The sequence below is a fragment of the Vitis vinifera genome, chromosome 16, assembly GCF_030704535.1.
Source record: "Vitis vinifera cultivar Pinot Noir 40024 chromosome 16, ASM3070453v1".
NCBI lineage: Eukaryota > Viridiplantae > Streptophyta > Magnoliopsida > Vitales > Vitaceae > Vitis > Vitis vinifera.
In genome coordinates this window covers 25,948,346-25,974,933 of record NC_081820.1, presented here as the reverse complement: position 1 = coordinate 25,974,933, position 26,588 = coordinate 25,948,346, and the positions used below count along the sequence as shown (strand labels likewise).

Here is a 26,588-nt window from a genome sequence, read left to right as displayed (position 1 = left end):
ATTGTGAAATTCGATATTATCATAAATCAAAGTCCTCCAATAAGACTTTGACTACTATATTGTCATAAATCATATATCATATGGTCCATTATACATGTGCCGACTTCAAACAATGGCCTACCGAGTGAATTTCTCAACAATAAATGGATATTAGCCCTTGCCTTGGAAGACTTTGACTCTTTACAGTAATACATGAGATAGAGGAAGAATATATGAAATTTTCAATTATGGATTTTCATGGAAAAGTGGGTGATATATTTCAAGAAGGTGACAAATAATTTTTTTGGTTGTCTTGTTTCCTCAAGTAGTAAGAAAAAGCCAAATATCATGCATCACCATCTTATGAATGTTAAACAAATATAGAGTGATGAAATTATATAAATTAAGGTCATATTTAATTGATGGTTTAGATTATGATAAAATATTAATTTGTATTTCATATATACATATATATAATTTTATTTTGTATTATAATATAAATATGCTTTTATTTTTCTTCTTTTTGGAATAAAAATTTTATTTTTTAAAATTAGATTTTATTTTTTATTATTCAAAGTGATTAAAATGAAATTTTTTTAAAAGGAACTAATATTTAAGAAATGCAATGAATATGAGAAATAAATTTATTATCTAAAAGGCATGTATACTGCATGTTTTTTGTGAGATTATTAAATCTCATATAAAGGGATATGATAAATAAAATGAATAATCATTTATCTTATCTATTTTTCAACCAAACGTAAAATAAAGTTGATATGATCTTAAGAGCATAGCATATATATTAGATAAAGTAAACAAAAAATAATAAAAAATAAAAAGGTTATTACAATTTGCAAATAAAACTAAAATGTAAATCAATTATTTTGAAGAGTATAAATGCCCATTACTACATCAACAACCCTTGTACATGGATCAAAATTCTTAGCTGGTCCCTTTCAAGCATCATATTCCTTCAATAATTCTAATAAGGCTGACTTTGTTGACATTGGCCACTACATTGTCATGAATCGTTTGGCCACTACATTGTCATGAATCATATGGTCCATTATGCATGTGTCAATTTCAAACAATGGCCTACCAATGAATTTTGTTAGTAAAAAATTGATAGCATCATATTCCTTCAATAATTCTAATAAGGCTGACTTTGTTGACATTGGCCACTACATTGTCATGAATCATATGGCCACTACATTGTCATGAATCATATGGTCCATTGTGCATGTGTCGATTTCAAACAATGGCCTACCAATGAATTTTCTTAGCAATAAATTGATATTTTTTCTTGCCTTGAAGACTTTTGACTTCTTTGCATTGAGAATTATGACTAAGGGAAGGATCTATGAACTTTTCAAATATGGATTTTAGTGGAAAAGTGGGTAATATATATATTTCAAGAAGGTGACAAATAATTTTTATTTCACTTGCCAAAAACAAGTTTGGCTAATATTCATTGTTTACAAGTTAATTTCACAATCATCTCATAATTAGAGTGAAAAAAAAATTCTTATCTATTATTATTTACAAATGTGTAGTTAGCAAATGTTGTAACTAATGATGGTTCATGATCAATGGGATGTTTGTACAATAAACTACTTTTTAAGCTCAATTTTGAATTAAGGTGTCTTTTAACTTAAGTCTTAAAATATAATAAAATATTTAATAAAATTAAGTTCTATTTAAACTTAAGTCAAACTACAATTTATTTAGTTTTAAGATAAATTAAACAAATTAAACAAATCTCATTTGAGAAATTAAGACTTACAACTTCAATTTTCCTTTTTTTACCATTAATTTTCCTATTAAGTAATGAGATGCTCTAGAGAGCTCATTGTTTCCTTATTCTTAAGAGAAAATTCATAAGAAAAACTAATCATATGATTCATGAAGAAGTTAATAAAAATCAAAATAAGATTTTGGACACATTAGTTAATTAAAGACATCTTTTTCTAAATTGGAAAATGCAAGAGATACAAAGTCAGGTTTCACTAGAAATGTAAAAGCAAATTCCACAATGATAGAATACCAATTGAAACTCAGAAAAAGAAAGTTTTTTAAAAATCACTTGATATAAATTATTCTAATTACTTTAAAGATGGGCACGTAGAGAAAGATATACAATTACAAACAAAAAATGATCTTTCATGGGTCCAAGTTGCAGTCTCTCACCTAAAACATGATACATACATGAGTTTCTTTCTTCATTGGCCCCACTGGGACCAACCAACAAGGACATCCTCCTTTCACAATCATGTGGCCATGCATGTCTCGTGAAAATGGAGTAGTTCAATTTGTAATTAAATAGCTCACCATGCTTGACTACTAAATAGCTAAAAAACATTAGATATAGAAAAATCAAATATTATGGACAAGTTGACGTACCCAGTTAGCCTCATATTTTACTACTGAGTATAACCGCCAATGCTATAGAAAAATCAAGCACAGTGGATAAGTTTATGTAAAAAAATTTAACATTGTTTCCGACTTTCAATTGGTTTTATACCTTTTTCACCCTTCTTTCTATGTATCTCGCATTTTTATTGTCTAAGACTATGTTTTTGTAAGAGTTAACCTTCATTTGTATTATTTGAAAGGGTCATTCATTAGCTTCATTAGAGGATATATACCATACTCTTTAATTAATGTTTAATTCCTTGAATATAATTTAAAATAAGGGTTAATTTCATTCTCCTAATGTTTAGGTTAAATACACGTAGCTATCATTGGTTAAGTACTTTTCTTTCCCTTTTCATCGACTATTTTCTCTTAATTACCTTCCATTTGATTTAAAATAAGGAAGATACTTATTAAAGTTTTAAACTCATGGTACCTAGGTGTGTTTAACTCAAATATCAAGGGAGGTGAGTGAAATTTAATAACCATATAAAAAAGACAACATAATTAAAATTCTTAAAATATAAAAAAAAAAATATGCAAAAGAGTCAAATGGAGAAGTCTTGGAGTAAAATTTTGAAGATCGCAACTCATATTGGAAATTTCAATGCCTCCACAGAGGTACTAGAATGCATTTCAACAAATGCCTAAACCTTGTGGACCTTTGGTATGTTTCCAATATTGTATTGGATTGATATCGACATGCATCAGATTGTATCTTCATGTACATGTATCAAAATTTTGCTCCTTGTATCGAAATTGTATCTCAATGTATCACTATGTATCAAAATGGTATCACAAGGTATCAAAATTCATTTCGATAATCCTTCAAAATTTTTGTATTTTTGGAATGCTTTTGTAGGGAAATTTAGGTACCTTCAATGTATTGAAATGGTATCAAAATTTAGTTATTGCACCGAAATCCATTTCGATAAACTCCTAAACTTATTGGATCTTAAAGCAATTGCAATCAATGATTTCAATACCTATACAGTGGTATCAAAATGCATTTCTTGTATCAAAATGATATCCTGGTATTAAATTTGTGTATTGCCCGATATTAAAATTCATTTTAATAACACCTGAAACTCACTATATCCCGATTAACTCTACTTCCTTGTATCGAAGTGGTGTTGAAACCCATTCTTATATATTGAAATTCCTCTTTTTCCTTGCATTATTCACTAGATGTAAACATTAGTCTTCAATTTGGAGTTTAGCATATATTTAAATTAAAATATAATGATTTGAACTCAAAAGTTATTCAAAAACTCATTTTTATATATGGAAAAATACTGATTTCAAATGCTAATCAGATAACAACTCGAAAGGACTTCCTCCTTTCACAAGCATGTGGGCATGTCTTGTTAAAGTGAAGTAGCTAAGTTTGTAATTAAACATGTCACCATGCTTGACTAACTACAAAACATTATATATATATATATATATATATATATATATATATGATTGACATTAGTTTGATCACTTTACATGTTCCCAACATTCATATAGAGGAAGCTATTATTACAATTGTGGAAAGATTGAGCTTAATTCCCTGCAATCCTTTTTGTGCAGAGCAAGAGGCTCTACCTTAGGAATGACTTGCACCAAAGTGGCCCCATCATCATACATAGTGCAAACCAACTTGAAAGATCTAATTTTATAGGCTCCGTCAAGAAGGTTTAAGACCCATTAGTAATCAAAATCAATTAACTAATTTTGGAATTTGGAGATGTGGACTAAAAAACTTCTCTAATAGTGCTTAACTTTTTAATTTGGTGGCTTTTATGTCAGTGAAGCAAGACAAACCAAAAAATTAATTAATTTATATATCCTCATTTTGAAATTCATTATCTATGTTGTAAGATAAATCCAATAATGTTGCAGTAATATCCTTTTCTATCTCAATTTGCATGTTGGGAGATCTTTGCAAGTCACAAAGTAGAAAATCACATGGGAACAAGCCTAGCTATGAAAATTCCTCCATGTCTCATTTTCTCCTTTCCATCATGCATAGCTCTAGTTTGCAAGATTTTCCCTTTTTTCTCAACTCCTCCTGACCTTGATCCTCAACCACCTTGATATTGAAGCTCCATCCAAGAATAATGCTTATCTAACTTCAGAGCCAGTCTCTTTGGAGAACAAGTGTATTCCACAGTTTTTATTTTTTGAAATCCAACTACAAAATCTTTTTTCCTAGGAGGCCTAATTAAGTTAGTGCAAGGAAAGGAAAAATTGATGTGTCAACCACAACTCTTCAAATTTAACAAAATTTGAGCCTCAAAAGTGCCCTATTTTACAAACATGAATTTCAAATGTTTACATTGCAACTCTTTATTACAACATGATTATTCCCTAAATTACACACATATAATCGACAATTTTTTATTCTATTTCTGATATGACTGTCAACCCTAGTTGGACAGATGCTTTGCGTCTTTTAACACTTGTGCTTGTTTGTCCCATAAATGCAAAAGGATTAGGAGGCATGACTAAATTGTCTTCTTCTCTTTCCAACATTCTAACCACAACCTTCTGTAGACCCTCTATTTTGTCTTCCTCGCACATGTCGTTTATAGCAATTCCCTGGTGGCCCATTAATACTCGTGTAGCCTATCTTTTCTAAGCCATCTCGAAGACTTTGGTTGAGGGATTATCTGACCCCTTATTGTGACTCTTGGCAGCTTTAATTTAGACTTAGGCACTTTAGGCCCATTTAGACACTTCAAGCCTACTTAGTTACCCTAGGCCCACTTAGATCACTTTAGGCCCATTTAGCCACTTTAGGCCCACTTAGGCACCCTAGGCCCATTTAGGTACACCTAGCCCATTAGGCACCACACTTGGCCCATTTAGGCACCCTAGGCCCACCAGGCACTTTCCACTTAGAGTCACTTAGATCTTTCCAAGGATAAGTTCCACTTAGACGTTCCTATAGCCCTAGATCACTTAGGTTAGCTCTTGGTTTTGATTGCCTGTTTTTATTTTATTTTTTATTTTTTAGATTAGGTAAGTATTTAGCTTAATCTTGATTTTTGATTGCATCAAATGAATTTTTAATCTTTGGTTGTAGGAGTTGAATTCTTTTTATCCTTTATTGCTATCTATTGCATCATATTAAAGTGTGGATTATTTATTTATTTATTTATTTTATTGCATGATTTGATATTTATATTTATATTTATTCATTTTTATCCATTTATTTATTTATTTATTCTTTAGAAAATTGCATAAGATTGAACTCTCTAATTCCTAAATTACATGAATTGATATTTTGTTTTCCTTATACATACGCGATAGTGATCTTTTCTATTTTCCTTTCCTTTTAATTTTAAATTGCATAATTTTTATTTTCCATTGCTCTTGCATGGCTTTTACTTTCTGTCCTTATTTTCGCATGGGATATCACATATGAGATATGGTGGATTGGAAGGAGAGCACCACGACCTGCACCACTTAAAACGCTCCTCCACGCATAGATTGGTATGCATTGTCTAAAATTCGGAGGATCTCCATAAAGGCAGCCTACAGATGGAAAGCTAGCGTGTCTCTATTGGATTAGGGAGGTTTATCAACGGAGATGGCTTCTTTAGGAAAGGAAACTTGGAGGCTGTGATGGAGAGATATTCAGTCCACGTTTGAAAAAAAATAAAGAAAGAAAAGAAAGGCCCGGGATGGATATAGATAGAGAGTGAGTCTACGTTCAAGGAAGATGGGGAGAGTGCAGCCGCATGATTGAGGGGAAGAAAGATCATTTTTCGGGCGATGAGGAGCAGACATGGGGAGGATTGACATAACATTTTTGGGCTGGCTGAATGAGGATGATTTTTCGAGGAAGATACAGAAAGGTTTTTTTTTAAAAGGTATTACGCTGATTTTGGGAGGAGACAGAGCGCTCTATAGAGAAAGGAAGGTGGCTGGTTTTTTTTTTTGGGAGAAATAAGAGAGAGGATTGAGAAGACGAGAGGAAGGGGGGCCATTGAGAAGGAAAGTGATTTTCTGGAAGGAAGTGGCAGCCGCACCGAGAAAGAAAAGAAAAGAAAAGGAAGGAAGACACACGATTGAGAGAAAAGAGAAGGAGGGTTGGAGGAAATGGGGATTCAGGGCATGAAGGGTGAGATTCGGTGATGAAGTGGGCTGGTTTTGAGAGGAGAAGAGGGTAGAGGATTCAAAGACAGGAAAGGCATCATTTTCTGGAAGGTGAGAGGGTGCAGCGGCACCATTCTGGGACGCGAGGAGAACCATTGAGAAGCGAGGAGAACGACCTCACCTGAGTGAGATTTTTCCAGAACAGCCGCACCAAGTGAAGGAAGAGGAGAAGGTGCAGTCGGGAGAGGAAGAAGATGAATTTTCCAGAGGTACCCACATGGCTGCAAGTTGAAGAGGAACTCATTACAGCCGCACCATGCATTGAGAACCAGCCGCACCACTCATTTGAAGGAAGATTCAACACACATCTCCACGTAAAGGAGATACATTCACACGGCTGCCACTTGGAGAAATAAACAGTCCACGTACCTACAGAGCCTCCACGGGAAGCACCCTTCAGCACCAAATACGGCAGCTGGTGGTCATTTGCTCACTCTTCACCGCACCAGTCGCACATCCAGATTGCTCCAATAGCATCACAGTCGCCTAGCACCAAGCACAACAGCTGGTGTCCATTTACTCGCTCTTCACTGGACCAACTACACACATCCAGACCGCTCCAACAGCATCACAGCCGGCTAGGTAACTACTTATTCACATGGGTTTTCTTGGGAAAATTTAAACTTCAGTTTCATTTCAAAGGGTCATTATGTTGGGTTGAGTGGTTTGACTTATTTTATTAGTTTCAGCATATATTTGTTTTAGTGTGGCAGCATGAATCTCATTTTTATTTAATTTTGATCTATCACATAAAGATTAGAATTTTGTTTGAGTTTAGTTTTGGTTTATCATATTAAATTCAGAAAATACAATTTTATATAGTTTTAGCTTTGAGAAAAAAAAAATGATTCGATCTCTATTAAATTTAATTTTGATTCATTGCATCAGATTGAAAACATTTGAGTTTTATTTATTTATTTATTTGCTACACATTTAATTACTTGTTAAATATTTATCCATTTGTTAAGAAGATTGATTTTATAGGTTAGGGATTTAGTTTTAAAAAAATTGTTTTTTATAAATTGATTCTATAGGTTAGAGATTTAGTTTTAAAAATCATTTTTGTTAGTTTTTAATTTTACCTTAGATTTAAGCACTCTTATAAAATTTTAGTTCATTAAAATAATCAATCATATATATATTTATCCAATTATTAATTAATTAATTAATTAATTATTATTGATTTATTATTCCATCTTGAAAATTATGATTTTTGTCTAATGTGATTACAATTCATTTTCTTAGTTTGACAAATTAGTTTTTTTTTAGTATTGGTTTGGGCAATTTTTGTTAATAATGGAAAAGTTAGGATTTTTTAGACTTTAGATAATTTGTGATGATAGTTAAAAATTTAGAATTTTGATTAGCATTATTTTTGTTCTCAATTAGGAAATTCATAATTTCATACGTTTTAGTTTTAATTTATCTTTTAGTTTAGATGTTATTAAAAATTCAGTTTATTAGTTCAATTGATTCCATGTCACTCTTTTCATATCTAAAGGTTGTTAAATTCAATTCATGATTCATCCTTCTAGTTTATTAGTTTTAGAATTTAAGTTGATTAATTTATTTTATTCCGCGTTGATATATTCATGTTTTAAAATAAATAAAGAAAAAAATTATTTTACTCTTGATTGATCCTGTTTTAGTTGATATTTTTTAGAGTTTTAATTAATTCGATTGGTTTCATATTGATTAGTTTATGTTAAGATTTTTTTAATTCCATTTTTCTATTAATTCTATGCTTTCAAATTGTAGGCTATAAGTTTAATCTACCCCATGTTGTCATTTTGTGTTTAAAAATAGTTCATTTTAGTTTTGATCAATTTTATTTATTTTATGTATTTTATTATTATTATTATTTTTTTTTTTCATTATTCATTTGTTTAGTTAGTCGATTAAATTTATGACTTCAAATCGTCAATATTAGTTGATACGTATTGTTTGTACTGTTTTAAAGGTCACATAATATTTAGTGCTTGATTAAGTTTATCTTAAGATTAAATGTTTTTAAAGTTTCAGTGCTTGTAAGATCTAAGGTTTTGGTTTATCACTTTGCTCATCCTTTGTCAAAATCAATTTTTAGAGGCTATCGGAAAATAGTGAAGATTGGCCTCCATTCCCACCACTTCAATTTTATCGGTTGTCAAAAATTCTACTTTGTGATTTTGTTCTTTTTTCTTTTGCTTGGTATTTTGATTCATACATTTTATTGTTTTCAAATTAACTTCTTTTATCTTTAAAACATAACAATATTCTCAAAATCTCATTTCCTTAAAAAAAAAACCATTTCAAAAATTCATTTAGAGTTCTCAGAATCAAAATCTCATTCCCTTTAAAAATTCATTTCAAAAATTCCTTTAGGATTCTTAAAATCAAAACCCCATTTTCTTAAAATAATATGCAACCATTTTTTTGATCGGTTTGCATCTTTCTCAGTTTTTAACGAAAATTTTGGTTTGAAATCAGACACGAATCAAAGCTTGTGGTCCCACATAAATGGGATAATTTTGAGCTAACTTCGTGTATATCAATTGGGGAATTGGCGAAACCCCTACATAAGAAAATCTTTTCAAAATTTATTTTTGTTGCCACATTTGTCACTTGATGAAATTATGTCTATCTTTTTTTTAGGAATTGTATACAAGATGAGTGTGATAATTAGTGTTTTCATATACTTTGATAATTTCTGCTATGCTAATTAGATAACGAGCATGCTAGGATTTCTATATTTTATTATTTATTATCTAACCCCTCATGTCTTATGGAAGCGCATTGTAAGTTATCTATGTTATCCAGGTACGTCCCCTATCACCTACTTTCTAAATTTTGTAAACAATCATGTCACTGTGAAATATGCATATGTTTGATAATCCTTAGGTGCTTAGATGTATGCTAGATTCGCTATGATTAAATACATGTTATGTGCTATACTTCTATACTAACTCTGATGTTTTATGATAGTGCTTGAAAAGTGGTCCGGGTACGTATCCTAACCTTCCTTTATTGTAATTTGATCTTGTTGGGCATGCTATTTTTTGAAATCACCTAGCCTACTTAGGTACCTATAATTAACTGTTTAATGGCCACACTTCCCTTAACTTTGTCAGTAGAGATCTTTATAGGGCTTAGAGGGGTGCTACCTTCTAGAGGTACCTTCCCAATAAGTAACCTGATCCCCGGACCAAGACTCGGGTTTTTCAAAGACATGCTTTTCCAAAAATTATAGAGTCACATTTTAGGGTTTTTCTTTCTTGTTTTATTTTCCCTTTAAAATAAAAATAAAATAAGTGGCGACTCCGACTTTTCTAAAATTAATTTTTCACAAATAAAAAAGCGAGTCTCGCCGATCTAGTGGGAGCGCACATGAAAAATGCGGGTCCACACCTTCATCGAAGGGCGATCTGATGGATACCATTGAATACACCAAAGTCCTATGATACTTAGCTTCTTTGCTATTTTAGTATCATTTTCTTCCTCAATTCGGATGTGTACCTCTTGCTCTTGATCCAAATGATTATAGAGCCATTCCGAGAAGTATGCTTGACTAATGTTTTCTACCGTAACATCAATATTCTTCCTTCCTCCTACCATTTCAAGCAATAACATACCAAAACTATAAACATCTGACTTATAAGACACACTCCCAAAATTTCTGGATAACATTTCTGGTGCAATATAGCCCATGGTCCCCCTTGTTGCTGTCACAGATACTGTGCTTTGCTCCTTAGAACATAATTTGGCCAAACCAAAATCAGAGATCTTCGGATTAAAGTTGTGATCAAGCAAAATATTATGAGGTTTGATATCAAAATGGAGGATTCTTTGATCACAACCTTGGTGAAGATACTCAATTCCTTTAGCTATGCCTATAGCAATATCATGAAGCTTACACCAACCAAGTGAACGATTGTTACCAAATGTTGAAAATATGAACTTTTCTAATGAGTCATTTGGTAAGAATTCACAAATTAAAGCTCGTTTATATCCATCTGCACAAAACCCGACCAAACGAACCACATTAACATGATGAATAGTACCCATTGTTCTCACTTCATTAATGAACTCTTCCCCATTCCCTTTGAAATCATTAAGAATCTTTACTGCAACAAAAACTTCATTTGAGAGTCTTCCTTTATAAACAGTCCCGTAACCTCCTTGACCTAATTTGTCCTTGAAATTATTTGTGATCTTCTTAATATCAGCATAACAATACCTTGAGGGCTTGAGAGCTTTATAATCTTCCAAAAACCTTTGAATATTTATTTTATGCTCTCTTTTTAATTTATTGGAGCGATAGACAATAAAGATTATAAATATTCCCAACGAGAGGTGACAGAAACCAAGGATTACTTCTGCAAGTAGGAAAAATGGTTATTTGTAAGCAAATGAAAAAAGAAGAAACAAATTAAGAATCATAATGTCACCCTCATCGTGACAAAAAGATGAATATATATAGGTGAATAGAAAATCACCTGTAAGGACCATTTTATAATCTATCGGAGCACCTGTAAAAGATGATAAACTCATTAGCTTATATTTTTTTTAATTAATAAAATCACAATAGATTGTATGATGATCATGAGGTAACATTAATTTTTGTTGGAGTTTTTGGATTTTAGCCTTAGACTTTGCAATCCTTTTTGGAGGTTCAATTATTTTAGCCAAGCCTAATTGTTGTAGCTAGCTTGTAGTGAATAAATAATACCAAATATACAAACAGAGCATACATAAGAAATACCAAATAAAATATCCTTTGCATATGGTATATCTATAACAAGCATAATCCCTAAAACAAGTCTATTAAAATCATAGTAGGAGATATGAACGGGCTTGAAAGGCGAAAATGATGAAGAAGCAGGGTTTATTACCTTTTGCTGGTTTATCAATGCATTCGATTTCGGGTTCTGTGCTATTACTCTTCTTCCGCTGACACTTCTTTCCTTTTGCTTCACAATTTCCGCACATTAGAATTGATCAGTTCATAGAAATATGGTTTTCCCCATAAAATATATAATGTGGGAGTGTAGCCTTGAAAACCTTCCGGCAAAAGGATAAGTTGGTGAAATCGAGAGAAGAGCTGGACTCAATGGCATAAACTGGGTCACTTGAGAGAAAACTGCAAGGGATAGACTTAAGCCCATATGACTTTGCTTTATTTTCTGAACAACTGAAAAAGGAGAAGCTCCTTAAGTAGGACTCCGTGAACTGGAAGGGAGAGGCAGATAAATTAAAGTTTTGAAACTTCCTGCGATGGCAATAATCGGGTCGGCCTATAATTTCCTGAGAAGTGTAATTTATCTTCTCCACAGAGAGTTTTAATGAATATGGGGGCTCTAGTATGGTCTGCTTATTTTCTGAGCATGATAACTCAAACTCCGGATATCCACAGTGGTCTGACTGGTGTTTTAGCCGGAATGGAAACCGGATGACTGGACCATGGTGACTGCACCTTGACGCCTTGCACTCTTCATCTTGGCTCCTTCCATTAATCTCTGCAAACAATCCCATAAACAAGAAGAAGAAGAATAAAGAGATGCCCATTTTTAAGCGGCTGCTTATCTCTATAGTTTTAATCTGCCCTGCTTCTCACCTACTCTATATATATGTAACTAGATTTGAAAATTTTGTACAAAGGGAGAAGAACTTTGTTTGTTTGGGAAGCAGGTGCTTTTAGGGGATACAAAAAAGATGGAGGACTGCTACAATAAAAGTTTAGTTTTATCTCAGAATTTAAAATTTACTTGAACAAATTGTAGAAAATTGGTCTATCAGTATTTACTAACAGGCCGTATGAGTAAAGAAAGAAGGTAAGTGATAAAAATGATACTTCTTTATCCTTTTCCCATCGTTGAAACCTAAAAATTATGTAATATTTAAAACATAAACAATTCGAATATTTAATAGAGATTCTAAATAATGGGAAGCTCACAGTTGGCTGGATGAAAGTGTGGTCCATGTTGAAGGAAGAGTAATATGTTGAAGGAAGAGTCAAGGAACGAATATAGTCCGGACATTCAGAGAAAAATTGTGAGTAAAGAAATTATAAGATAACCATCTTATAATCTTATAGTGCCTGCTTTCATACTTGATCTTTGGAGTTGGGATTACAGTGCATGCTTTCATGGAAATGTGATTTTATACTAACCATCTTCCTTGCAGAAGTGATCTTCAATTTTTATCCCTAATTTCGCTGGTTTGGTTTAATCTTGCAGGGCTTTGGAAGCTTAAAACCAATGATTTATTGCTTCCCTTTATTAGTAAGGCTTCAATTAGAAGTTTCTTTCAAGTAAAATCTTCATTTTTGTAATTTTTCCTTATTTTTTACAAATCAAACTTTCGTTGTTAACAGGGGGGTTACTTTCTCCCTACACCTTAAAATTCCAAGGTAAGGTTGCTACTTGCAATTATTATTTTCTCATGAGAATAAGACAAAAGATTTATTTAGAGTTCTTTCATCTTAATAAATCTCTCCATTTCTTGCTTCTCAAAAAATTTAAAATTTAGGTGATCAAGGGCATTCTTCCTTGTGACTAACATGGCACGGATGGTTTGATATAGGACTTCAAGAAGAATTATTTGATCATTGCGAAAATCACTATCCCTGCAAAACCTCGATGATTGGTAAGGCTTTCTTAACTTACATGTCTCCTTTTCTAGTGTTATTTATGTCTCTCACTTATATTAGTCCATATTTTTAATTTGTTACATCTCTTCCTTACTAGGTGGCTGGATACTGCGTATTATTGGTAAGCCTCCTAAATTCCAACTACTAATTTTTTGCAAAAACAATATTCTAAAGAGTTGATTGAAAAATCTTGGAATTCTTGCATTTGAAGGTTGTATAGTGAACTTCAAATTGATTTTGCTTTGTTTGATTGTACAAAGCAAAATCAATTTAGATGTAATTCAAAATTTTCTCCCAATTTTAAATGTAATTCAACTCCACTAACATATAAAGAAGTCAAAACAATGAATTGAAACTGAGGTCTTCTTATCCAAGGCCCCAATACTTCCGTGAAATTGCTCCCCAAGCAACAATACACTATAGAGTGATTGTTAAAGTAGCTATTTCATATGGCTCTCTAAAAACACAACAACTTAGTGTTTTACTTGATATGAAGCTAGGTAGAATAGTTTTTCCTACCATCTGTATTTGTTAGATTTAACTTTGTTTTTGAGATCTTGTTCTTTTTTCTTAAAATATTCATTTTTTCTTACATTTGATTTGTGTTTAGTCATAGGAAGGACTATGCTCGGGATGTTGTGCCTATTTGCCTATTTGATTTACAAGTTCCACCGGAGACATCTATCATTTGATGATAATATTGAAGAATTCTTACGGAGTCACAAAAATCTCCAACCAATCAAGTACTCGTATTCAAACATAAAGAAGATGACTAATAACTTTGCGAATAAATTAGGTCAAGGAGGCTTTGGCTCTGTATATAAAGGAAAACTTCGAAGTGGTCGCATTGTAGCTGTGAAAGTGTTGGTCATGTCAAAAGCTAATGGACAAGATTTTATCAATGAGGTTGCAACAATAGGAAGAATTCATCATGTTAATGTGGTGAGACTTGTAGGATTTTGTGTACAGGGATCAAAATGGGCACTTATATATGACTTCATGCCCAATGGTTCTCTTGATAAGTTTATTTTTCTTAAAGAAGAAAATAACACTTTTTTGAGCTGGGAAAGGTTGTATAAGGTTGCACTTGGAGTGGGGCGTGGGATTGAATACTTACATCAAGGTTGTGACATGCAAATTCTACATTTTGATATCAAGCCACACAATATTCTTCTTGATGAAGACTTTACACCAAAAGTTTCAGATTTTGGCCTTGCAAAATTGTATTCAACAGATGAAAGTATGGTGTCTCTCACTGCCGCACGAGGAACACTGGGATATATTGCTCTAGAATTATTCTATAAAAATATTGGAGGTGTCTCCTACAAAGCTGATGTTTATAGTTTTGGAATGTTGTTAATGGAGACGGTGGGGAGAAGAAAGAATGTGAATGCAAATGCAGAGCATTCGAGTCAAATATATTTTCCATCATGGATTTATGATAGATATGATCAAGGGGATAACATAGACTTGGGAGATGCCATCGAAGATGAAAAGAAGTTGGTTAGGAAAATGGTGATAGTTGCACTATGGTGTATACAGATGAAGCCCATAAACCGTCCTTCAATGAGCAAAGCTTTGGAGATGTTGGAAGGAGAGGTTGAGTTATTAGAAATACCTCCGAAGCCTACTCTATACTATGAGGAAATGTTAGTTGAGGATCATATGAGCAATCCAATAGAAGCACCAATTTCCTTGTGCAATTCCCTGGGTACAATTACATTAGATGGAAGGTAGTGTAGCATTTTTCCACTTGCATGTTATCTCCTATGATATCATATGTTTGTAATTTGGATTAGATGTATGGGTTATAACTCCTCTTGCAAGGTCCATATAATGTAATATTGTCTTGAGGCATTGGCATGGTACCCTAGCAACAAGCATATAAACATGTAATAATTATTACCTATGTCCTATATGATTCAAATAGCACTAAATAGGAATACCAATTAATGTTTTAAGGACTAGTTCCATAGTACTCAACTGATTATTGCTTTAATGCACACCATAGGACTCAAATGATTATTGTCGTATTGCATAGTCTCACATGACTTAAATAACACCAAATATATATAATAGAAAACAAAGTAAACTAACTCTAAGTAGAAAGAAAAGCAACAAGATTAATAAAGATAAAAGAAAGGACACAATATTTATGATGTACCATAAGAGTGTCTTACCTATGTCCTTGGGAAATAGCAATCAATTCATTAACTTTTAAATTAGAAAATTACAAAATTGGAAGAATATCGAACTAGGAGGCTCTTACTTGGCAAAGAGCTTTCTTTATACTAATATTGGTTAAAGCCACTAAGATAGCTAAAAGGACATGGGCTTATATATAAGCCTCCAAGCATTGACCAAACCAATTCATAATCCATGTGGGACAAGGAATTCCTAAACTAAGGAATACTACTTACACCAAAAACCAACAAATCTCAACCTTGGAAAATTAATACTCCACTACCAACTCCCAAAATTCAAATATTCTCTAACAAATGAACTTCAAATGCATCTCTAGAAACCATATACCGAAAATTTTCAAACTTGTAGGATATTAACCAAGTCCAAATAGTAAGAGGGAGCACTACAGGTGTAGCCATAGGTGGTGCAACTACTTCTTATAGTTGCAATTGTGAAGGTGACCGTAAACACAAGTTAAAGTAATAGTAGCAACCACAGTAAAGTGCAACAAATGGTTCTTACAGCTGCATCTTGTTTTTGGCCCCCGCTAAAAGGATATAGTCGCATTTTGGAATTGGTCACAACTATAGGTTATCATTATTAATTTTTTGTGAGGCTCATTTGTGAGGTTCCCCATTAAATCCTTCAAAACACTATAAAAATGGTGTGGATCAAAAACATTTTTCTTCTGAGAATTTGAGTTAAGCATAATCTTTCTTTTGATATTACATGCAATTTCATGCTACAATAGTAGCTTGACCTTATCCTAACCACCTCATAACTGAATGGCAATTTTTTCTGGATACCTTTCAACACCAATAGCAAGTGTAGATTGGGTAAACAGAAAAAGAAAAGGGCTAACCCCTTCAAGATTGACACAAAAGTTTCATGGTAATATTCCAAAATTTGGAGAAATACAAAACTCATAGGTCAACAAAAATCCTTCCCCTGAACATGATATCCATTATAAACCTTTTTTCCAGCCAAAAAATAATAGAATCATACAATGGATATATACAGATGGTGAGTCCCAATTAGCATCTACAAAACAAACCTGCAGGAACACAAAAGAGATTTTTTAGATCAACATATTGAGAAAATGACTTGACACTCGAAAAGAAAGGCCAAGAAGCTTTGAGATTTGATGTTTTGTTAACAGAGATCCAGAACAACATATTTAAATAGTTACTTTTTCTATGAATAAGAAAAAAGATTACACGAGTAACAACACACCAATGCTTATTTGAATAAAGTGTCATTCATGGACAAAAACTAAAGAAACCAACTGGGATTAGGGGGTGAGGCCATGATATTATCAATTATGTTACACTAGGCAGGCTATTATTACCATTGAGAGTAGAATGATATATTTGTTTCTCAACAAGTCCAATATCCAATAGTATCATATTACCCTACAAGCATAATACAAACAACAGATGAAATGTGAGTTGCAACAATCAGGCAATCAAAATCACATTTTGAACAATATAGGAACCCAACATCCAAACAAAATAGTATCAACAAGAAACTGTTATTCCTTTCATGATACAAAGGAATTTTTGCTTCCATAAATTAGTAATTACTTGATACGGAGTAAATTTTAAGGGTATAACAGACACCACTGCCTCATAATTCAAGAACCAAACCATCAAGAAGGCTATGTTGAAATCTAATCACCACATCTAAATAGGTATTTCTCTAGTCTCAACAAGTGACACAAGGAAATTTTTGTATCTAGTGAATACCTTTGCCTACATCTAGTACAAGGTTCTGTTTTTATCTTGTAAACATATATATACATCCAAGCATGTATACACACACATGTGTATGCCCTCTGAAGTTCCCTAGAAATTGTAAGTAGATTTTGTAGGTACATGGTTGTGACCAATTCTTGTCCTAGCTTGTAGTTCTAGGTTAGCCCAAGAGTGTACCTTTTCCAAATTTTCTCTTTATGATGCTGCTTTATCCCTCTAGGGATATATTGTAAATGGCCACAACCTCAACAATCTTTTTCATGTTTCCATGCATGGATCAGTTTAAAAAGGAAAAACACATGATTTCTAGAGTTTGAACATCCATATTATTCTACTATAGGTACAAGGTTTACATTTTTTGGTATTCATGCCCCAGTTTAGTAATTTTCATACTGACATATGCTAATGGTGTTTTCTTACATGCTTATTGATGAAATCCTCCCTTCCCAAGTCCACAATTCATTCTAAGTTTATCAAAAGACATCAAGGCATCATAGAAAATCAACAGTTCTAATATTGTAACATCTCCAACATTTGTAGAAAACACAAGATTCCATATTTAATCTCTAGATTGTAAATTAAGGTTCAAAACTCAAAAGCACATTCATATAGACACAAACCTCACTAGCCATCAGCTTTCGGACATTATTAGCATATAATTTTCCCATACATTACAAATGAGCTTAATTTGAGAGTTATATCCTGGCAATGAGAGAACCTGCTTTGGGCAACAATTTAAATCGTGACAGAATTTTTTTGGTCTCCATCTCATCCTTGTAGCAACATGTACCTTACTCATGTCATTCCACTTGTGTGGACCTGCCATTATCTTACCAATAACATGCAAAGTAGACAATAAGACTGAACAAGAAATCAAAATTCCTTGAGTTTAGAATCTTATACTGTAAGGAGAGTGGAACTATGAGTGTCCAAGTGTGGTTGCTTGTTAAGAGCTAAAAATTTGGATGATTATTTGGAGGTTCTATTCAAATTCTTGGGCAGAATGATTAGAGAATGAAAAATGATAAAGAAATTTGGGCAACAATAGAGCAAGTAAGAAAAATTCAGATCTGCAATGAAGCATGAAATAGACTAAGAATGATAATTAGTTCATTTACAGCCCTTGTAAGAAGATAGCTAAGTCTCCAAGTGTATTATTATTTTCCCAAAGATTTTGGCCAATCCTTAAATTTGTAAATTAAGTTTGAAGTTTTTATTGATCAACAAAAACTGATTGTCTTAATATCATAAACAAAAGAAGGTTGAGGCTACAACTATTATTACTAGCAAATAATTATCATTCTACAGGTCTTCTAATTTATTTTAAATGCTTCAAACTTCACCTGCTTAGACCCGTCCAACAACTTCTTCAGCAGTCAGGCCAAGAACTTAGCCTTTAAGATCAATAAAAATAAACATTCCACATAAGAACTTGGTTTTTTTCATTTCTTTTGACAAATGTAAAACTTTCGTAATTTGAAAATTTTCACCTTAAGCTTAATTTGCTGATTATTTGACTTGGATAGCTACTTATAAGTACAAACCATCTTTAAAGAATAAATTACTGAACTGCTTAGGCCTGGAACATGTAATAAACACCTAATTTAAAAAACCAAAATATAAAGATTGTTTTTAGTATAATAAAAAATCTGGTTGCTTTATAATAAAAATATAAAGCAATGTCTACTAGTATTTTTCAATTTGTCAAAATAGGGAATGCGGACATAATAATAATAGAATTTAAGAGATAACAAACTAGTGATGCAACATAATGAACCTATTAACTTGTATTTTAAAAGAGAACCTTAGAAAGGCCATACTTAGGACTCTAAAATTTTCATTCTACTTATGATCTAACCAGGGAGGATTTTGGAAAGATCATAACCTCAAAGAAATGCATCAGACTACTACCTGCATGGAAATTTGAACAGGATTTCAGATTCAAATCATTGAGTTCAAGGCAGTCTAAATACAAAGCCAGCAAGTAAATTCACAAGTTCAATATTTGAAGACCAAAATTGACTCAAGAAGATGCTCTATATACTTAATTATCATTTTAGGATACTTCAATTATGTGAATACAAGAAAAAAAGGTATTTTCTATTTCACTCATTTTTTTCATTTGTTTCTTAGAAAAAACTTAATTTCTTAAGCATTTCTTTTCACATAAAACTTTATATTATAAAAACTATTACTTGTTATTTATTACTATTATTATTGTAATAATTCATACAATGATCAAAAGAAAGAAAGAAAGAAAGGAAAAATCATTGCATGATAAAATTGCTCTATAGAACAGATTAAGTTCATAAACAAATTCATTTTTTAAATTTTCTTATGCTTATTGTAAGTAATGCACTTTCATAGCAATCACATTTAACTTTAGCATATTCAATATCAAAAACGAAAAAAAAGGAACAAAAGGGGGAAAAAAATTAAGTTTCTTCTAGACCAGTAAGCCAATATCAAATTGTCCACCTTTGTATGATGAGGTTGGAGAAATGGCAGCCCCAATTGCTAAACAATTGGCAATTGGCTGATGTTAGCAAATAGCTAAACAAGAAGCTTAATAGTAAACCCCTTTCAGATATATGGCTAGAGGGACTAGTAAGATGAAATCATTAAATGAATCTCTGTCTCTTTGATGGGGATTGCATTTTTTTTTTTCTTTTTCTCTGATGTAACTTTGAAGTTACATTATTTTTTTAGAAATCTTTTTCTCTGATGGAACTTTGAAGTTACATTATATTTTTAGAAAACCCAAAAACATGAAAAACTGGAAAAAAAAAAAACACTAGACAAGATTCCTAGCACCCAAAAATGAAGGTACATTAAAATAAAAGTAAAAAAAAAAATTGGTTATCATTTCTTTGATTAAATGATTTGTAACTTGAAAACCAAAAAGGAACAAAGAAAAAAAAGCAAAAAAGAAAATGATCTACCAAAAGAAAAAAAAAATGAACCCCAAATAGTTAGCATAGATACATTGAAGCCTCTTCCACCAAATCAATTAGGTGAAATATGGGTTCGAGGGCCAAACATGATGTAGGGCAAAGTTTGATCAAAAGTTTGTGTTAGTTCCTCTTCGCAATGATTTCTAACAGCAAGTGACCTTATTTGAATCTCCCAATTAATTAGGATCCATTCAAATTGAACCATCTTAACTGATTCATGCCCAATTGGTGTCTCAGCTGATTCGTGTCCAGCTGGTGCTCCTTGGATGAGGGAGTGATCAACAAAATTTATACCTATAACACCATACACTAGGGTAGCAAATAAAAAGCTACTATAGTATAGTGGCTCTAGGATCGTTCACTGGGAATGATTAGCAAGCAATCAATGATACCAATTCCAAGAGAATTGGTCTTGTTTCATTTCAAGGTTAGCTTAAGAAGTAAAACACAAACTTTGGTTGGTGATGGTTTAGACTTAAACTAATTAACTTAACAGAAGTTTGGAATAACTTAGGAAGAAAAACATTCCTTGAAGAATTAGGTACACTGGGGTGGTTCCTCATGCAAAGGACAAAGCTCCGGTCAGATGGTTCTTTTGGTCGCGTTAGAGATTCAACATATAGTTAATTCTCTAGCTGGTGTGGTACAGATTCATCCTTCAATTGGATTTCACTTTAATTCTCTCACTGGTGCAACTTGCAATGGTTCAAACCTCTCACTAAGCCTTAACCATTCAAGGTGATCCTTAACCTTGGATTACCCGTCAAAAGCTCGCAAGGGATAACTAATGGATGTCTCCTAGGAGTCCAAAAGCTTATCAAGTGTTGGCTATTCTAGAAAATCCTACCCTGAAGTCACCTACCAGAGGCTCGCAAGGGGTAAACTAGTGCATTTCCATGGTGGGAAATCACTTGCCTTACCAAGTGTTGGCCCAGGTGACTCCAAGGTGTTTTAAGTTAACTAAAAACATTGAAATCACTAAAGGATTTCACTTCCTCTTCATTACTAGCTAAAACCACAAAGCTTTGCATTCTTGCACTTGGAACCTCCCCCGGCTACCTTAGCTCCAAGGAATTAGAGGTTTAGTTACTCATTCTCTGGGGAAAACTCCTCAGAGAGTTCATAACTTAGTATTAAGTAAAAAATACAAAGTGAGAAGGTAAGGCAGTAGAAGGAAATAAACTTTACTTGCTTCCCAAACTTTTACAGAAGGAACTCCTCCCCTGGAACAGGCTCCCGAGAGGTATATATATGAACATAATATAAAACTAATTGTTACAAAGATATTTAGTCTTTTTACTAACTTAAAAGCTAAGGAATCTTGTAATTGGAGGGTTACAAGGAGTATTTTGGGATTTAGACAACAAAAAATCTAATGGAAAATATCTTCCAATGTCGGTAGCAAATGTCGGAAGGCTTCAGGAAGCATTTCGCAGGAGGAAAATGGTGTCTGCGAAATTTCGCAGACACCCATGAGGGCTGCGAAATATTTTCGCAACACCAAGCCATCACTGAAGGCTTGCGAAGTTGGCTTCCATCTTGATGTTCCAAGCTTCCCTCTTGCGGCATAAATCAGGCATCGTCAGAAGAAGAAACATTCTACTGTACAAAAGTGTTGCGAAATCACTTCGCAACAAAAGGGTGATTTCGCAGCACTTTGGAGTGATCTGCTTGTAATAGATGCAACTTCCTCATTTCAACTCCAAATTGCACACCGTTTGAAGCATTGGATTTTTGACTTCCTGAGCTTTGAAACGGTATATAGCATGCATCATTTGGACTTCAGGAAGTGCCCCAAAAGTGGCTGCTACGACTATCATCAAGAATATGCTCCATAGCTGATCCTCTTTGCTTTTTCTCCTTGCAATCCGGATTTACTTTTGGCAAATAACTTCTAAGCTTTGCCCAAGATTCCTCATAGCTCTCCTCAATATTGACTTGCTTTGGTGATCAAAATACTAACAAAAACACCAAAACTTGCACAAAATGAGTAAAATTGCTTTCAAGGACCCTTAACATGCCAATTGAGTTAAAAGGCCTAAACTACTACTCAAAAGTGGTTAAAAGGATTGATTATAGGCTATCAAATAGCACTTTTTGAGTAGTAATCACTCCCCCCAACCGACATATTGCTAGTCCCTTAGCAATGTAGGAGAGAAAAATGAAAATAAAATAGCAAACTAATCTAAAATTTACAACATCATGCTAAAAGGAAATAATTCTCAAGTGGCATGATGATCTAATTCTCACATGAATCATTAAAGAAATACAAACCCAAAGCTCAACAAGAGTCATAACACCTATGCTAAACACTGTCAATCAAGGGAGTGCATTATGCAAACTGAAGTTTTAAAATCACTTCCACTTTCTAAGAATCAAAACTTTAATCTTCCACAAAAATCTATGTGTATTGGTTCCTTAGGTTCCGAGAATAATATGCTACTAATCTCACCCCCCAACCTATCTCTTTTCAATACTTTAGCAATCTGACCAAAATCCATAAGAAAAGAACACACCTTTTTTTTTTTTTTTTTTTTTTTTTAGTAAGCAGCTTAATGGGGTACTCTTTCTGAATTGTCCATGTAATGGGGGTCCATCGATGACTCCCAACCAATTAAGGTTTAGGGCACCAAGCTTTAAGGATCTTTCAACCACTAACTCCTCGAATTTTTCCCCGGACTTTTAAGAATGAATTTCTAATACCCAAGCATCTACCATATGCTAACTCTACCTATTCACCCTTATAACGAGCATTAAGGTCGGTGACTCCCAACCAATTAAGGCTTAGGGCACCAGGCTTTAAAGATTTTCACCATATACCCCTCAGACCTTGCTCGGGTTTCAAGGCAAGCAAACAACTTTCATTATTTCAAAGGCTCATTGGCCTTTTGCAGGGTGTTTCAATTTTTATCAAATGAGGTCAAATATACTAAGCTCCAAAACTATCCTAAGTCAAGAGGGAAATAGCTTTTCATCTTATAATCGGAATCTAATGTGCATAGTGTGTGAATAGCTTAAAGTGGAAGAACTAAATTCAATTTCAATAGAAGTTTCAACAATTAAACCACTTTAGTAAGCATAATCCATACTCTAAGTCAAGTGAAAAACAACAGTTCAATTTCTCTTTGTTTAATTTGAAAATTTTTCCTCAAAATTCATGGAGAATAGAATAACAAAAGTAAAAAGTAAAACTACAACTAACTAACCAATATAATTGCAATACCAAAAAGATTTAGCAAATATAATTGCAATACCAAAAAGATTTAGCATACTTCCTTCCTCATACCCCCCAACCGAACTGAGCATTGTCCTCAATGTGATTTGAGTGACTGTAATTAAAGGGAGGAAGTGGTACCTCCTTGCTGAAATCAAATTCGAATATTGATTGGGGAAAACCACATGTTTCAAAAAGAATAGAATATGTGAGAAAAGGAAATAAGGAAAATTTAATGCTAACTTTGAACAAGAAATATTCACTTTGTATTACTTTCTGTTCATTCAAGTACAATGCAAAAAACAAAAAACACAAGGAATCTCAAGTATAGTACCAAAATACTGAGATTTCTTTTCAACTAAAAAAAAAAAAACAAAATACATAGAAATAGTAGATAATAATAGTCTGATGAGTGGTGCTGGGGCTAGAACTAGGCAGATGGATCTGCTGCCTCTTCTGTAGGTGCATCAGCTGGGGCTTCTGGAGGATGAGACTCTGCAGGCTGAGATTGTGGCTCTGGTGGAGTAGATGCGGAGGGCTCTACAGCTTGTGGCAAATCGAAATGGACTTGGAGCTGCCTCAAGATGGCAGCTTGTTGAGCCTGTGTGGCCAACATCTGCTCTTGGCAGGCTCTGATGGATGCCATCTCCTGAGCAAGATTGCTCTGAGAAGCTGTAAGAGTCTCCAGTGCACGGCACAACTCTCGATATTCTGATATAGGAATGGCCATCCTCGGCTCTGCTGATGTGGATGGCTGAGATGCAGCTGGGGCAGGTGGTGGATCTCTAGGGATGGCAGGAATGGCAAGTGTTATATTCTCAGGCCTATGCCTTGGGGAAGCTCTCCTTGCAGCTGGCTGAGGCTGCCCAGGCTGATCAACTTTGTAGGCCGTCATGTTATTCCATTCATCAAGAGTGAAAGGCTCACGACACATTCGCTTCCTCTCCAGCTGAGGCTCAGCAGGGTATCCCATGTGCTCTAGAATTTGGCATAGCAGCCTTGGAAATAGGAGGGGAATGCAATCAGTCCTTTGCAACTTCTTTCTATGAACCTTCTCTTCGAAGTAGAGAAGGGCTGCCAAGATCAAATGGTGAGGCCCAAAGAAAAATCCTTCTGACATCTTGTAAAGAGCTTCCAGGAGGACTCCCCTTCTTTGGGTCCAATGCTGCAATGGATATATATTATGCCTCAAAAAGGCATCAATCAAAAACATAACTGGAGGCAACTCCCCCCTCAGCAAGTGTGATCGATTTACAGCTCCTCTGGAAAGGGCACTCACCATCTCTAGCTCAGTAGGATTTGCCCAAGCTCTAAAATTATCAAATTGGGTTGGCTCAAAAGGAATTTGCAGGGCTTCAGCAATCTGGCGTGCTCCCAGGATGCCATGTCTACCATCAATAGTAAAATGAATCAAAGTTGGATTTCTGACCTCTTTGCTTGTCATGGATTGGTAGAAATCCGTGACTATCCGGGGGTAGAAAAAATCTCTTGGAGCTAGCAGATGCTCCATATGGTACCTCCTCAGCAGCTGAAAGGATTGGGCTAGCTCTGGCCTCACTCTGAATGCTGCTAAATCGAAGCACAACTCTGAATGGAATGCCCGAGATTGACAATCCAAATTCACCTCTATTGGGGGCTGGGCTAGCATTGGCCTTCTGATCACTTCTGCTGGAGCTACTTCGGCTTGAATTTGAGGCTCTGGAAGTGGTGCCTTTCGCTTCTTCGATTTTTCTTTTGGTGCCGGAGATGGTACCGGTGACTGAATTGGTGAGGGGACTGGAGTTGCAACTGGAGAAGGAATTGGTGAGGACATCGGAGATTGAACCGGCGACTGCTCTGGGGATTTCTCAGGGGAGTGCTCAGGGGATTGCTCAGTCAAATCAATGGGTTCTGAGCTCTCAACCCTCGGCTTCTTCTGCAATGGCCAACCTCCTGATCTGGTCAAATATCGTCTTGCCGGCGGCTTTGGTGGCGCGGGCTTCACCGGAGGTGGATTTGGTCTCGACTGCGAAGACTCTGGAGCAGAATCTGGAAGTGGCTCCTTTCGCAACCCCTTTTTGCGGTTCGAAGGAGATGACGACTTATCTCCTCGTGTTCGCGCTATTTCAGGTTACCAAACTTTGGCCGACGTTGCTGATCTGAGAGGATGACCGGAGGCTGGACGGCGAGGCTCACTGAAGAAGACGAAGCGGCTGCGAAAATGGTGCTCTGATTTTTGAAACCCTTTTCGCAGCTCAAATGACCGGTATAAATAGGAAAAACGGAAGCCCAAGGGTCAGTTTAAGTTTCGCAACAAAACGCCAATTTCGCAGCAACTTGCCATTTTCGCAGCAACTTCGCAGTGTGTTTCGCAGCTGCGAAATTGATGTCACTGTGCTGCGGAGTGGCACTCGTGTGCCAAACCCCACTTTCGCAATTGCGAAATTCCCTGCGGAATGGGACTTTTGCTGCGAAATCATGCTCTTCCATTTCGCAACGCACTTCGCAACTGCCAAATCGATGCTACTGTACTACGGAGTGGCACTCGTGTGCCAAACCCCACTTTCGCAGCTGCGAAATACTTTCGCAGAGGCTTCTACAGTGTTGCGGAATGGTTTGGCAACAAAATGCCCATTTCGCAGAGGTTTCCTTCATGCTGCGAAATTTCGCAGAGCTCTGTTTTTTCCCTGTTTTTGCTCTGTTTTCGCTCCAAAATCGACCCGATTTTTTTTCTTTCAATTCCCTTGAAATTTCTTCCACCTGGGATCATTCAAAACGATTAAAACACACCTAAAAACATGATTTAAGATCAAAAACTAAGATCAAATGTATGAAAAAAACTTGAAAATTTACAAAATTTACAAACTGAACTGTGGTAAAACCACGTCCAGCAAACCCTTTTTCACTTAGGCTTTTTGAGGTTCAAGGAGGTTGATTGCCTCCTTTTCTGGTTTGAATGGCTCCATGAATGGCTTGAGACGATATCCATTGACTCGAAAGCTATCCTTGCCATTGGAATTCAATAAGTCCACCACTCCATTGGAATATACTCGGTGAATAACAAATGGACCAATCCACCTTGACTTGAGCTTCCCAGGAAAGATATGGAGTCTTGTGTCATACATCAGAACTTTTTGCCCTTCTTGGAATTCCTTGTTGGAGATGAGTTGGTCATGCCACTTCTTCATCCTCTGTTTTGCAACTTTGGAATTGATATAAGCATTATTTCTCAATTCCTCCATCTCATTAAGGTCTAGAAATCTCTTTTCTCCTGCCTTGATCAAATCCATGTTCAGCTTCTTTATTGCCCACCAAGCTTTATATTCAACTTCCAC

General features: G+C 34.5%; 2 protein-coding genes across 2 annotated transcripts; one reads left to right on the top strand and one right to left on the bottom strand.

Moving 5' to 3' along the window:
- Positions 1 to 9,891: 9,891 nt before the first annotated feature.
- Positions 9,892 to 12,084, bottom strand: LOC100246494 (rust resistance kinase Lr10-like). Its single transcript, XM_059743432.1, has 3 exons — positions 11,581 to 12,084; positions 11,412 to 11,489; positions 9,892 to 10,713 (listed from the first exon to the last, which is right to left on the bottom strand). The coding sequence occupies exons 1-3, from the start codon at positions 12,082 to 12,084 to the stop codon at positions 9,892 to 9,894; spliced, it is 1,404 nt and encodes a 467-aa protein (XP_059599415.1).
- A 1,149-nt stretch (positions 12,085 to 13,233) lies between these two features.
- On the top strand, positions 13,234 to 15,025 carry LOC100241370 (rust resistance kinase Lr10-like). The gene is made up of 2 exons (XM_019217837.2): positions 13,234 to 13,289; positions 13,779 to 15,025. The coding sequence occupies exon 2, from the start codon at positions 13,793 to 13,795 to the stop codon at positions 14,903 to 14,905; it is 1,113 nt and encodes a 370-aa protein (XP_019073382.1). The 5' UTR covers positions 13,234 to 13,289; positions 13,779 to 13,792; the 3' UTR covers positions 14,906 to 15,025.
- The last annotated feature ends 11,563 nt before the right edge of the window (positions 15,026 to 26,588 follow it).

What these genes read in the sequence shown, in the direction of transcription:
- LOC100246494 (XM_059743432.1), bottom strand. Translation starts at nt 12,084, where the DNA reads ATGGGCATCTCTTTATTCTTCTTCTTCTTGTTTATGGGATTGTTTGCA. An exon ending in ACTTATCCTTTTGCCGGAAG is followed by an intron (nt 11,490 to 11,580) that starts GTTTTCAAGGCT and finishes GAAATTGTGAAG; the next exon opens with CAAAAGGAAAGAAGTGTCAG. An exon ending in CATTGATAAACCAGCAAAAG is followed by an intron (nt 10,714 to 11,411) that starts GTAATAAACCCT and finishes AATAATTTCAAG; the next exon opens with GACAAATTAGGTCAAGGAGG.
- LOC100241370 (XM_019217837.2), top strand. Translation starts at nt 13,793, where the DNA reads ATGCTCGGGATGTTGTGCCTATTTGCCTATTTGATTTACAAGTTCCAC.